The sequence below is a fragment of the Varanus komodoensis genome, unplaced genomic scaffold, assembly GCF_004798865.1.
Source record: "Varanus komodoensis strain SLA01 unplaced genomic scaffold, ASM479886v1 scaffold22, whole genome shotgun sequence".
Lineage (NCBI taxonomy): Eukaryota > Metazoa > Chordata > Lepidosauria > Squamata > Varanidae > Varanus > Varanus komodoensis.
The window spans coordinates 9,513,490-9,528,225 of record NW_025335606.1 but is presented as its reverse complement, the minus strand read 5'-3'; the positions used below and the strand labels follow the sequence as shown (position 1 = coordinate 9,528,225).

General features: G+C 43.1%; 1 protein-coding gene across 1 annotated transcript in view; it reads right to left on the bottom strand.

Moving 5' to 3' along the window:
• The window catches only part of DCC (DCC netrin 1 receptor), a 647,852-nt gene that overhangs the window by 130,852 nt on the left and 502,264 nt on the right, over positions 1–14,736 (bottom strand). Inside the window, exon 16 of the mRNA XM_044431047.1 lies at positions 1,303–1,398. Within this exon, the coding sequence (XP_044286982.1) occupies positions 1,303–1,398 (96 nt within the window). The remainder of the gene's footprint in view (positions 1–1,302; positions 1,399–14,736) is intronic.

Sequence of the window (14,736 nt, the reverse complement as noted above, 5' to 3'; positions counted from 1 at the left end):
CTCTAATGCACACTCAGTATCCTTAACACACCTATGAGCACACTACATGGAAGGAAGGTGTTGCACGGGAGAGTGTGTGGATGGTACTGGCTGTCATCCACTGCTGAGCAAAAGCTTACGATCTTTAAAATTAGCAGAAACATGCAATCCAGTGTGAGATGTCACTGCCTGACCCGTTTCAGCACTTTGGATGAGAGTTAATTAATCCCTTCTTAACAAAAGTTACAATGTTAAGGAGAATAATGAACCTCTTTTTAATTACGTGGGCGACAGCATAAAATCCATCTAATGGGGCTTTTGGATTTTCAAATGATGCCCAGATCTGGCATTTTGAAAAGTAAGCACTATCAGAGTGGAGGGCATTGTCTTGAAGCCCCATGGAGTTTATAGCCACTTGTGAAAGCACACTACATTTTGGAGCAGAATAATTATTTCATGTTGCTGTGTCATTGGCCCTTCTATTTGCATCCTGACAATGGCATGGTTGACTTATTTTAGCACTGAGTTAAGTTTCTCAGGGCTGGTTGCACCACAGAGTATCCATGGAGGATGCATCACCTTTTCACATTGTAACAGAAGGGAGATGTATTAGGTTGCTGCTAGAACATGTTCAATGTGGTTGGATCTCATGCTAATTCTGCAGCATCTATAAAGAGGAACCTCCTGACATGCACGGACCCTTTTCCGGCAGATGCCTATTCCATGCTGGCATTTAGGGATCATTGACGGAGCAGCATGCTGCAGCTTTGGTGAGACACGCACTCAGCACTAGGAGCCGACAGGAGGAGTCTGCACAAGGCTCCGTCCCTCCAGCCCCATCCTTCATTCATGCAACACCAGCGCAAGATGGGAATAATGCTGCTGCTTTTTCTTTTGCTGCGCATGTGAAACAAGAATCAGCTTCAGCATTCCTGTTCTTCCTGTGGAAGATGTTTGACACCCAAACATTTTCCACAGGACTGGCTTACACATGCAGCATCACGATCCAATGCACAACATCCACAGAGGATGCTGACTATCTGCCCTCAGAGATATAGCATCAAGGTCAACATCACCTCCAAAGGAACCCTTTCTGGTGGAATCACTTTCTTCTTTCCACCTGCAAGTGATGCACATGCATTTGCAGGCCAATCTGGGTATCCTCTTCGGAGATCTAAAACCTTCAAAATTCATCACGCCCAAGCCAGTGCATGAAGCTCATCCCACGGAAATGCGCCCACTCACCTTAGGCACCCATCCCATGCTCCTCATGTGCATGCATGGCTATGGCAGGGAAGAGCCCTCTCAACCAGGCCAACTCACCTGTCAGCGATCTGGTGGTGGCACTCTCATACAGAGGGACCCCCTCACCGGCGTTGTTGAACGCTTTCAAGGATATGACGTAGTGAGAACTGGGTTCTGCAAGAAAAAGAGATGGGATCCCAGTGGAGTTGTGTTTGAAGTAGATGTTGGCAACAATCTCAAGCTTCCAGTATTCACAGGATCAAAGAGGCTTATGAAGTATGGGCCAGAGCTTTGCTGAGCAATCTCCTGGAAGAAAAATGTGGCTCATGGATGGCTTTAGACCAGGCCAGCCCAATGTTTAATGCAACATGTTCAATGGAGTTTCCAAGCCACCTGAGTGCTACCTGGCAGCTCTCCTTGTGGATTGCTTGCAATTGCTTTTGTGTGTTATAGTTACTGTATATTCCACCTTTCTTCCTGCAAGGAACCCAAAGCAGCTCATGTAATCTCCATTTTATGCTCACAATAACCTGCAAAGTAAATCAGGAAGACTGTGTCATTCAGGGAGCCTCATGGTGGAGTGGGGAGTAGAACCAGGCCTTGTCCAACACTCCAGTGAGTACATTTCCAATCCACCCAATAACTGCCTGCAGAGAAATGCAAATAGTAATACTCTTTCTTTCTTTCTTTCTTTCTTTCTTTCTTTCTTTCTTTCTTTCTTTCTTTCTTTCTTTCTCCAGATACAGGGGAATAACAGGAGGTTTTCTAGATCTCCTTATCCTGCTGAAATAGCTCTTGGTCTGTGACTTGCTTGTTGGGTTATAAACTGACTGAGCTTATGAGAAAAGTAACCATTCTTGTAACCAAGTTGGTGAAAACTTGGGAGACTTCATCTAAGTCGGACAGGGAACCTTAGAAGGAATTAAGAGCCCCTGACTGCCTTTTCCTTAACCACTGATTCTCTAACCTTCTATTTTTTTCTATCTAGGAAAACCGGGCAAAAAAGGAAATATAAGGTACGCAAATATACAGAGAAGATGGTGCCAAAATGATCTACTGGCTAGGTCTACTATCCCAGTCCTGGCATTTTCTTTCTCTTTGGGAAGCTTCAGAATTCGCAACAGATCTTGGCTTAAAGAAGAAGCTGCTTTTAATACGGAGGACCGTCATGCCTAAGCAGACTCTGAGCTAGTGGCTGGACAGATAGAGTAGAAAAAGTACTTCTAGACAATACAGATCGAGGGAATACAGTAAACAAGGCAACTGTAAACTACCATCCTGGCAGTTGTGCTGGGACAGGAGATATATCAGTAATGCTCATTTAAATGCTTCCCTTCTCACCAATACAGAAAGTGTCTCAAGTCCTTTGCTGCTGAAATAATGCAGATTAGCTTGACTTGATTCCCAGGTGCTGCATATTTCTCCAGAGTGTGGCAGGAGAAAGGTTTTTAATTTGTAAAGTATTGTACTTAATACTCTTTTGTGGTGCTGCTCCAACTAACTGGACTGTGGGCTTCCCACCTTTTAAATATTTATAGCAGTTTTAAAAAGCAGCTTTTTAAGTTTAATGGCATGGGCAGAGATATGCAAGACAAATATCTTGAGCACATTCCAGCTAAATAAGTACCATTAATTTCGGTGAGGGAGTTGAGCAAAGCACATAACTGAGGAGTTTAAACCAGAGCTTAATGCTACAATCCTATGGATGCTTACCTGGGAGTAAGCCCCTATTCAAAGCATGCATGGCCTTGTACTGAAATATTATAAATGCTGTCTAACTGAAACCAAAAAGAAAAAAAATATAAAATTAAACCAGATCAAATCTAAAGTAATAAAATGTATAAATGTATGCCGGTTTCCCCCATTCATTACTGCAGAATCAGTTGGAAAGAAAAGAGCATAAATGTAGAGGAACTGATAAATTTTAGTCTGCCATCCTTGCAGACTAAAAATGCCCAGGAATTGTGGCCCAGTCTTGATTGTTTCTTTGCCCTGATGAGAGTGGCCCCAGTCCAGCATTTCTGTACAGACCGAAGTGGTAGCCAGCCAACAAGAGGCAGATGACCGTAAGGGACAGTGAAGGAGGAGGGCAGGCCAGAGGAGTCTCCTGTCCTACTCTTCTTCCTTTTTGCCACTCAACTTTGGCTCTTGAGGGTGTGTTACTCAGGACTATTTGTTCAAATGGGAGGGTCTATTCAAGTGAGTAATGGCAACAAGCAGTTCTTTGGACTTGGCTTGGTACTTCCAGGGCACCCATCTTTATGTGGTCGTAGCTGACTCTTCGAGCTCTGTTAATTCCACAGGATGACAGGGTAGAACACAAGGAAGGGTGTAATCCCCAAACTTAGAGGCCTTGAGTCATCTGGTGTAGGATGGGAGCCCTGGAGGCAACCTAGACCTCCCTGTCTCCTTATCCTGTGTTTTCCCACTGGGTGGACTTTTCCACCCATGTGGCTGGAGTGTCTCAAGTGGCAGGGTTGGGAGGAAGGAGACCGGGGGGCAGCAGGATGGTTTGTGCCCTGAACTCTCTGGTGTCCCGGTGAAATGTCCTCTCTCTGAGTTCTTCCTGGGCCAGCTGTGAGCTGGGATGGGGCAGCTCCATTTCCCCTTCCTGAGATCAGAGTGCTGTCTCCAACCAAAGCACCCCAGGGTGCCCAGGGTGCCTGCTCCCTCCACATTGACGTAAGTACACATGAAAGTTATTAAGCTGTCCAGTGCTAAGGAAATAGCAAGAAGGTCTTCTACTGAGTCTCTTGGTCTCCCTAGCTGAGTGTTCTTTATCTTGCAACGGTGCACAAACTGCCACAGAAAATACCGCAGCCTCCTTGTGGGCAAAGCAAAGGCAGTGGCAGCAAAGTATGGTCACCCCACCAAATTTCTCCCAGGGGAGGAGTAATTCTGCAACCATTTCCCAGAGGCAGACATCACCTGCGGCAGAGGTGTCATCTTCCAAAAGGGTTTGGGTACTTTGTATTGCAACTGCAAGCGGGAACAGAGGCAGGGGTGGTGAGGCTTCCATAATTCTGTCTAACACCGGGTCCTTTTTCATGCATTTGGCATGCATTTGGGTGGTGTTTTTGAGCTTCCTGAATCCCTGCAAGCTGGCCAAGAGTGTTGTGTGTATGTTTGTGTTTCTATTTTCTTCCCATTACTGTACAACCTGCCAAGGCCATCCACATTACTTGAAATAAAAAGCCTTGTGGGGGAAATTCCCATATGGAGTCTTCCGTTGAGCTTTCATTGACATGTGGGAAGCCATGCAAGTCACAGGCTTCTCAGAGATTATTGTTTGATGCGAGTTAGGGCACTCATGGGCCCCCCTTGGCTGCCTGAGAAGCAAAGCAAGCACAAGGACGAAACTACTTTATTGTAATGGCTGCCTGGACTCATGATACTAAAAGGAGGCCTTCAAACAAATTTAATAAACAAGCAAACAATGGGCAGTCTTTGAAATTTCTTCTCCTTTGAATTTCCCTCTGAAAGTAGGTTCTTTTCTCTCAGTTGCACGGGAATGGTAAAAAACATGGACGACATTTCTGGCATGGCCCAAGTCTATACTGTTGGAAAGTGGCTTTGTGGTAGGAAGTCATTCCAAGTCCTTCATGGACATTCAGCCTCGAATTGTCAACATGCAAAACAGCCTCTGTTGCCCTTCCTGTAGAGGAACAAAGACAAACTGTTGGCCACCTAGTCCAATCAGGTGCATTTCCATGGATTTCCCACCTTCTAGTCTGTTCTCTCTGTGTGCAGATCTGTTTTGACAGAACAGGGTTTTTGGTGGAGGGGGGGCGGTCTTATTCCTATATCTTTGTGCACACGTTTCTAACTGTACACACTCTCCCATTTAATAAAACTTGTTTACATGCATTTTTGCAATGTACATCCTCCCTAGAGTACAATTTCTCCAGGCACACTTTCCAATAAATTATACACATCAGATGTTTTATTCCTGCACCGTGGAACACATCATAAGCCTGGACACAAAATGTGTCTGATCTGCACCTACTTACAGGGGTGCTAATGGGAGAAATCCATTAGAATTAAGTAAGTATCCCAGCGGATTTGTCGTATATCCCTAACCTGACTGATTGATTGGCTTTGATTTTTATATACCACTCTATTCCCATAGGATCTGGGTGGTTTACATGACATTACAATCAACAACAGTTAAAAATTCAACTAAAAATAAGCATATTAAATAAAACTAAGCTGGGAGCTGAACTGATTGACAACGTCTCTCCAGAGATTCAGAAGTGCGGGGGGAGGGGTCACAGTTTTATCTAGACATGCTGGCAGCTGAATCTGAAACTTTCTGTGACTAGATATGTGATCTAGTCCTGAGCCAAGACCTTTCTTCTGTGTGCTTTAGCTATGTGGTGCATGGACACAACAGACATTTAACTATTTACAAGTCTCAGTTAAAATAAATGGGCCATCTCTACCATCTTGGTTTAGCCCTTAAATCCAACAATGCATTGGGAAAAAAGACAGAAGGATGGGACACTTGGTTGGGATTGTTTACTGGAGTTGGGGTTTATAGGAGAAAAGACACTGCACATTTTTCTTGTTTCTTTGAGGAGATTTTGATCCTATATCTTTTCCCAGGACACACGTTGGCTGATATATTGTGCACATGCAAATTGGCACTGATGATGCTAAATGTAGGTCACAAATCAGAAGCAAAAGGACTTGCTTAAAACTCTCTATTTAGCAGGAACACGCTGAGATACAAAACAGCTCGAAAACCTGAGGCTTTGAGGTGTTTTTGGGCCCACTCTCTGTTGTGAATGACCACATCTGTATTCTCAGAGGCGGTTACATTCTGTAGAGAGTATTTAAAGGCTGGAAATAGGCCTCTCGTGTGTTTTGGGCCTGGGAGTTAATACTCATCATGTTCTTCATAGGGTTGCTTTTGTCTTCTATTATCACTTGGCCATGGGCCAAAGTTCTCAAGTCCATTTTGACTTGAGCATTTTCCTTTCTTTTCACATGAAGTTCGGTGCATTTTCCCAAATGTATACATCAGTTGTGCACATTTTGAAAAAGGCATGCATTCTTCTATTGATTAAAAAATATTTGTGTGCATTTTTCAAATTTATACATTTTTGTGCATTTTGCAAATGTAGTATGTATGTATTTATTTCTATAACACCCAACAGCCAAACCTCTCTGTGCATGTGCTTCTGAATTTTTCTTTTATTTTTTGGCCAAAGAATTGCTTTGCAAATCTGGAAGCATATGGAATCCAAGTTCTGTTCCGAAAGTGCAGACTGGCTAAAATCTTGATAAGAATTAAGTGAAACAAATTTTCATGCATTCTTACTTGGTAATCTGGAGGTGCTTTTAGATCTGTCTTATATTCACAAGGCCAAGTGATTCCCATCAACTTGTGGGTTTTTTTGGTGGGTGGCAGTGTTGGGTACTCAAGCTGAGCGACTCTCCCCCATGTCTCCCCCATGTCACATCAGCAACTCAACTCAGACTCGATTCAGGAGCAACAAGCAAGTGACTCGACTCGACTCGGCTCAACCTTTGTGCCATTTTTTTTAAAACCACCAGGGTAGACCATTGTTTGCCAGGATGTTATGGGGTGATCTCAGTGGAAGGCTTCTGCAATGGCTGGAAGGCAGGCATGAACACAGCAGAGATGGGGGGAGAGAGGGATTTCAAGAAGACGGGCAGAATAGGCAAGGCTTCGGGTCTTCCTTTTGGCACAAGGAAGGAGGTGGGAGCGAGGGACAAGGCGGTGAGTGCAGCTGGAGAGGAACATTTGGAACTTGATTCGAAAATTTCGTGCAGTGACTTGAGACTCCGCTTGAACTTGAAAGTAAAGACGTGAGACTTGACTTGAGCCCACGCCTAAAAACGGAGAAGCTGTCTGAGCAAAACTATCCACTGGTACCATCTTAGAAGGCTGCCATGTGTCACATTTGAAGTCACACAAAATATCCCCACTTCTAGCACAACTAAAGTGTCTCCTAGCCAGTTTCTGGGGACCAGTAAACTGGATCTTTTAACAGGGATCCTGCTTTCTCTTTGAACCTGTCCAGATATGAGGATCAGCTTCTGGGCCCCTGTTGTGGGTTCCTCAGTCATCCAAAGTAAGGCTGGCAGTGACCAGAAGGAAAGTTCATTCTTGGTTGCACCACACTGCATTGAGGGGTCTAATCCAGGGAAGTTCATCGGCCTGTCTTTTTATTTTCTGTTTACCACCTGCTGAATACTTTTGGTTAATTTTTATTATCCCCCTGTCATTTTACTTAGATTGTTTTATGCTGGAATTTTCTTTCTGACCTGTTTTATTTATTATTTCTGTTTTATGGCTTTGAGGTTGTAAAATGCTCTGATAGCTTTGGGTGAACAGTGGCTAATAAATCATGTAAACAAGTATGCAACCCAAGTAATGTCTGCATAGTAATAGGGCCCATGCATTCTGGTAGGGCTGCTTGAGGAATTCACTCTTTGCAAGTTCTAATTACAACTGACTTGATCTGCAATCCACACACGAATCTGTGAAGCAGAGCATCGTTATCCTGAAGTTTTCACATTTCTCCGAATTTTGCAATGTGTACTTTGGGAAACAAATTTTATTTTCTGACAAACCACATTTAAAACTAGGTATTATAAAGACATATTTAATGAAATTATTTGTGTGGCCAACAACAAAAATAGCACTCAAAAGCCTCTAACATTTTAATGCTGATATTGAATGGATTTAGGAATGAACTTGTCCAAAAGTGACACAGAGCAGGGATAGACTGTGTTTGTTTTCTATTATTATTATTATTATTATTATTATTATTATTAAAAGACAAGGAATCATTTACTATTTACAACATGAAATCTCTCCTCTCACCCCATTATTGAAGTAATGACTTACTTCAATAATGAACTAAATAATAATTTAATTCAATTCACTATGTAATAAACTTGTGGAATTCCATGAATGGGACATGAATAGGAATGTGCAAACTTCACTGAAATGTCTCCCATATTCAGTAAAAAGCAGTTGTTGGTGCACAGGGAGAAAGAAATGAAATGCTGAGACAGTTTAAGGGACAGATATACTTTCTAGAGCTATTTAGCACAGATGACAACGTCATTCTGCCTCATATTCTTCTAACTGAATTCTGAATTCAGTTCTCAATTCAACTGAACTAGCTGAATTTTGGGATTCTGAATTCAACAAGGGAAAGGGCCTTCTCAGTGGTAGGTCCCTCCATTGTGGAATGATCTCCCTTCTGAGGCCCACATGCCACAGATTTTGTCATCTTTTTGGCAGTAAGTTATCACTGCCCTCTTCTCCTAGGCATTTAATGGTATTTAAAGGGTATTGAATGGCATGGTGGTGCATGCTAGTCAGCTGCTTTTCACAGGTCCAGTTTGTACTAAAAATATTTAGCTGTTAAATCCTCTTAAAATTTGTTTGCATATTGGAATATGCTGTGCTGTTTAGGAACAACCACTAAGAAAGTCCTCTGGGTGGCAGACATTAATCTTACAGAGGCAGACCTTAGAAGATTATCCCCAGGAGAATTTTGTGGGTGAGGTGGAATATATGGGCAAAGGTGCTTCTAAATTATTTTGAACTTGGACCATGAAAGGTTTTAAAGGTAATTACCAATGCCTTGTACTGTGTCCAGAATCATAGTGGCAGCCAGTCTCTCCATGATGACCCAGAGACCAACCTGGCTGCCATGTTTTAGACTAGTTGCAATTTCCAGAGTGGGCACAAGGGTCGCCCTATGTAGACAGCATTGCAAAAATCCAGCCTATCAGTTACCAGGGTGTGCACTACCAACTTTAGGTTACCCTTCTGCACGAAGAAGGACAGTTGGAGAATCAGTCAAAGCTGGTAACACACACCTTTGACCACAGCTTCCATCTGAACTGACATCTGAAGGGCCGGGTCAAGCTGTAAACACGGTCTTTCAGGGGGACTGTGACCCCTGCTAGAACTGGTTGATGCATCTCTAACCCTGGATTTGGACCCTTAACAGCAAGCACCGTTTGTCTGCTTTCAACTTCACTCTGAAGTTCCTCAGGTACACAGTACTGAACATGCGTGAAGTTTCTTCACTCACAGCACAATCTTGTGCCAGTCAGCCTCTCCCTGGGTGCACACGCACCAGGCAGCGGTTGACAGCGTCTTGGAGGCAGCAGCAGCAAACACCAGCCAGTGGCATAAGGTCATCGGCAGTGAGTGGGAGACTCCCAGTAGCCCTGGCGTCCCTCATGTGTTCCTTGAGGGTTGGTATCTGAACAAAACCAACCAACCAACCATGTCCTGGTGCACCAACGCATTGCTCCCGGTGCATTTTAAGATATGTCTCTTTGTCAGGGGAAATGCTTTGCTTGCTGCTAAAGGTTGGTTACTTGCTACCTATCCGATTCATCCCGTATGTGAAGAACACTATTTTGCCCTTGGGGTCTTGGTTTGTACAGCTGCTTTTGTTTTGTTTTCCCTTTTAATACTCTGTTCATTGCTGGTCATCTGAACCCCCTCGAGAAACAACAGTTCTCTGCATTCAGTGATCTAAGTAGCAGTATTCCTTCATGTTTTCAATGCCTAGCGGCCCAGTTTTATTTCTGTATTAAACCTGAAGGTTCACTTCTCTCTTGCACTCAGAAACACACACACTTCTTTCAATTGTCTGAAAGAGAACCAAGCAGTTTTCCTCCTAACAGCTTGGGGTAGACATCTTCTATTGAGCCATACTGGTCAGTCAGGACCCAGAGATGGAGCCATGATTTCTAGGCACTGAAAGCCTCTGGGAATTCCTTGTGATCGTCTGATATTCATCTGGCCACTTCAGGCAAGCCTAGTACATCCCTACTACATCCCATGTCAGAATATTGATATCTGAATAGCAAATGGTGATTGGTGCTATATATAGCCTTCTTGCTCAACATGGCAGCTAGCTTTTCAAGGTACACATCTCTGATAAGAAGATTGCAGAGGAGCTGAATGAAGGATTTTTATCTTTCACTAGAGATAATATAGGAAGCACCTGTGCTTGAAATGATGTTTTTAGGAAGATGGTCTGAGGAACTAAGGAAAATAGTGGTGACAAAGTAGGAAGCTTGCAGTTTATTGATAAATTGTAAACTAATAAATCACTGGGTCTAAATGGCATCCATCCTAGAATTCTTAAAGACCTCAAATATGAAATTGCTGATCTTCTTAAAATATATAACATCAGCCAAGAAGACTGAAGAATGGCAAATAGAATGCCAATTTTTTTAGAGAGGATCTGGGTAGAATTCAGGAAAATATAGGCTAAATGGTATAACTTTTATTTTGGGTAAATAGGTTGAAAGTGTTAGTAAAGATGAAATTAGTAAGCATATAGATGGACATGCCCAGCTGAGAATCAGCATATCTTCTGCAAATGTAAATCTTGTTTCAATAATCTTTGAGAGTCTGAATACACACATGGAGAGAGTTGATCTGGTAGACATTGTTTACCTAGTTTTCGAAAAGCCTTTTGACAAAGTCTGTCATCAAAGACTGCTGAGCAAACTTAGGACAGAAGATGAGGGAAGTGCTCTTATGAATTAGTAACTGGTTAAAACACAGAAAGCAGAGGGTAGGAATAAATGGCACATTCTCTAATGGAGGAACATAAATATTAGGGTTATACATAAGGTTCTGCACTGGGACCAATGCTTTCCAACTTAACACATCGATGGCCTGGAATTAGGAGTAAGCAGTCAAGTGGCCAGGTTTGCAGATGACACCAAAATATTTAAGGTGGTTGAAACACAAAGGTCCAAAAGGACCTCTCCAAACTGGGAGAATGAGCATCAACATGGAAAACGTAGATCAATGTAAACATGGGTAAAGTAATACACACTGAGGCAAAAAATCCCCCCAACTTCAAATAAAAGAGGATTGGGTCTGAGCTTGTGGTGACTGACCAAGAAATAGATGCTGGGGCTGTGGTGGACAGCTCAATAGAAATGCTGACCAGGTGCAAAGCTGCTATGAAGCATATTAGGACAGGGGCAGTAAATAAAATGGCCAATGCTCTCCTTATCCAAACTTATGGTGCGATCACACTTAGGATACTGGGTATCATTCTGGTCACCACACCCTCACACAAAGGATATTGTAGAGCTGGAAGAAGTGCTGAAAACTGCAACTACAATGAACATGCGACTTCCTAAAGAAGAAAGCTTACAACTGCTGGGACTGTATAGTTCAGCAAAAAAGTGAGTCAGGGGAGAAATGTAGCAGTGTACAGAATCTTGCATGACGTGGAGAGACTAGACCGAGAGAGATATTTTCCTCCATTCCTCATAACACTAGAACCTGGGGTCCGCCCATGAAGCAGGTTGGTGAAAAGTTCAGGGCATGCCCACCAATTTGAACAGCTTTAAAAATGGATCAGGCAACTTCCCAGAGGAGAAGGCTACCCATGGCTACTAGCCCTGATTCTTAAAGGCAGTATGCCTACATACACACGCTGCTGGAGAACCTGGGTTGCAGGGTGCTGTTGCACTCACGTCTTCTTGTGGCAACTGGTTGGCCGCTATCTATCTATCTATCTATCTATCAGAATGCTATCTAGCTATACCTCTGGTCCGATCTAGCATGGCCATTCTCACATGCAACAACCACTGCAACAGATGCTTTTCTCCATGGGACACGCTTTGGAAATCATGATCAAGAGGCAATTGCTTACAACCAATGATCTAACCAAGCCTATGATTCTTACAGTCACTCATTTCCTGCAGCGCTTAGCCATACTGGAACCAGGTCGCTCTTAAGCAAGTGCGACCGACATCCTTGATACAAAATTCCATATTTCATTCCAATTTAAAATCCCAGACATGTTCAGGATGATTAATCCTATTATTCAAATGCCAAATGAATCAATATTACTTATTTTACAATACTGCTTAATGATTCCCTACCCCAGTATTTTGTAATTACTTTTATGTCCTACATTGATACATTTGGTTAATGTTACTAATGAGATGGATGGCATGTTCATTGCCAAAGAAAGGAGCTCAACTTTAAAAAAAAGGGCTTCATGAATATCTAGAGCAGTTATCCATTCATAACACTCGAGGGTGAACAGATCATTCCGAGAGCATTATTCATTCCACCCGCATTCACTACAGCCTTATTGGCCAAGCAGAAATTATTTGGCATTCATGGAGATGGATACAGAGAGATATTCAGAGAATTTCCATGATTAGCTTTCTGGCTAAGGATGTTATTTGCACTGAGTGAACATGCACGGGCTTTCCTCCCACAGCTGTACACGAGAGGCAAGGGGAGGTGAACTGGCGCTGAATCTCCAGCATCCACAGGCGCAGCATCAGTGTCTCTATAGCAACATGGCTGCACTCGAGACCTTCTCCTGCCCCACTGTAAGAGGCACTTCAAATGTGCTCTCAACTCTGGGAATCCGTTGGGAAGAGGTGTCTAGCCAGGACACCCCATCATAAACTTCCCCCATCCAAATTCATCTTATGTGAGTAAGACTGTTCTTTAAAAATATTACCTGCAGGGAAAAAGAACTCATAGAGGCTTCATCCCCATTTGACCTGCCTTTCTATAAAATGAGCAATGATATACCTTAAGCGGGAGCCAAGGTAGGAAAACACACGCACACATCCATGTGTGCCCACAGAGCTATTGCAAGCAAAGTGATCCTCTGTTTCATGCCTGTGTCTCGTGAGACATCCAGAAACAATATCAAGATCATTATTGCATCATGACAAATATATCCCAAAAGATAAAGAGAAATTGAGGGTATTTTCCCAACAAACACAAAACGCTATCTCCTTTTAATTCAGGTGACAAGCAGCTATTTACCAAATGAATACCATTTGCACCCTTCTAGAGAAAGGCTCTCAGCTGGTTATCTACAAGTACCTGCAGAGCGCTGTTAGCAAAGGCCTTGGCTACATGAATGCCAGAGCAGAAATTCACATAACGGTTTGATACTTTTTGTTGACATAATTTGTACTTGAGTGCAATTATATGCATGTTTAAGCACTAGCAAGCGTATGAGAAAGTAAGACACCCCCCACCCCCTGCTGCTGGCATGGGTGAGCAGGACCTCTGAAAGGGTTGGAAAATGGACTCTCAGTTTCATCATCCACAGAGAGGGCTACCAACTTGGGTTACCATCTGGCTTTAGTGCCATAATGAACCAAAGGATAGGATGAGCCACTGCCAAGCAAACCTAAAATGAGAAAAGAAGAGGCAGCAGAGTTCACACAACATGAAAAGCCATGGTGGTTTCTTGTACAGGATGGTCTGTGGTATCACCTGAACCCTGCCATTTCGGTGTGGTGTGCTTAGTTTTTAGAAGCCATGCTGGCAAACAATAGTCTGAACAAACAATAGTCATCGCCTGCGGTGTGCTTTCCCATGGTTTCTCTGGTCATCCAAACCGGGCATCATGGTTTCCACTGTCCTGGCTTGCAGCTACAACAGAGTTCCCTGGAAAGAACAGCAGCAGCAGATGCTGAAGCTGCACCAGCATCCAGTATAGCATTGAATTGCAGGTGCAGAGACTGATGGGACATCGGCCGACAGCGGGAGGACTGAGAAAGGAGAGTGGAAACCATGCTAGGACTGAAGCCATTTTATCATCTGTCAGGCACATCCCTGCAGCATGGAAACCACATGGGATTGTTGTTGTGATGTGCAAACCTAGCTTCTGTTTAAAACTGGGGGTGAAGAGAACCATAAGGTACCCCAGGAGGGAGAAAAGAACAAATGTATTTGTCATTAGCCTTGAAAATGATCTGGAGCTGGAGCCTTTCTTCCTAAATTGGAAGCCCTTTGAAAATATTGGATATTTTTGCTAAGCCTTAGCTTACTGTGTCGGAACAGGTGCAGAATACAGCAAGTGTAATGCAATGCAGACCTAAAACCCATCTTAGGAACAGATCCCATTTTAAAGAACCTTTTAATCCTATTAGCTGCCTTTAATCATATTAGCAGCTTTCATTTATTTTTATTTTTTAAATGCTGTATGAGCTTAGCATTAACCTCATATCAGGGTAATGTTTGCCAAAGCAGCTAATTTCTCTCTCTCCCTCTCTCTTGAACCACAGGAAGACTTTGCTTAGAAGATGGTTCCTTTCCATCTTGCATAGCAGCTTGGGCTGAGATGATTTTGGAAATAATCTTGCCTCTTGGGAAGCTTTAATCTGGGTTAATTTAAATTTTAACCTCATTTTTGTTGTTCTATAATTTGGCATTAAAGCAAAAGGAACACTGAGGCAAGCACTTCTTCCAGGGCCTGCAGAAAGAGGGAATCAATACAACTAGATCTGGCTACATCAATAGACGCAGGTGTACCGAATGTTCCACACGATCCTGCTGTGAATTGTTCACGCCTTAGGATTCTCCTGGGGAGCCATCATTCAACCCTCGTTGAATTAATCACTGCTTCTTTCCCTCTGTCAGAGCTGGCCCTCGCAAGGGTGAGGATAGGGATGGATGACAAATTCATTTCTGCTTGCTTTTGCCCAGGATTAGCC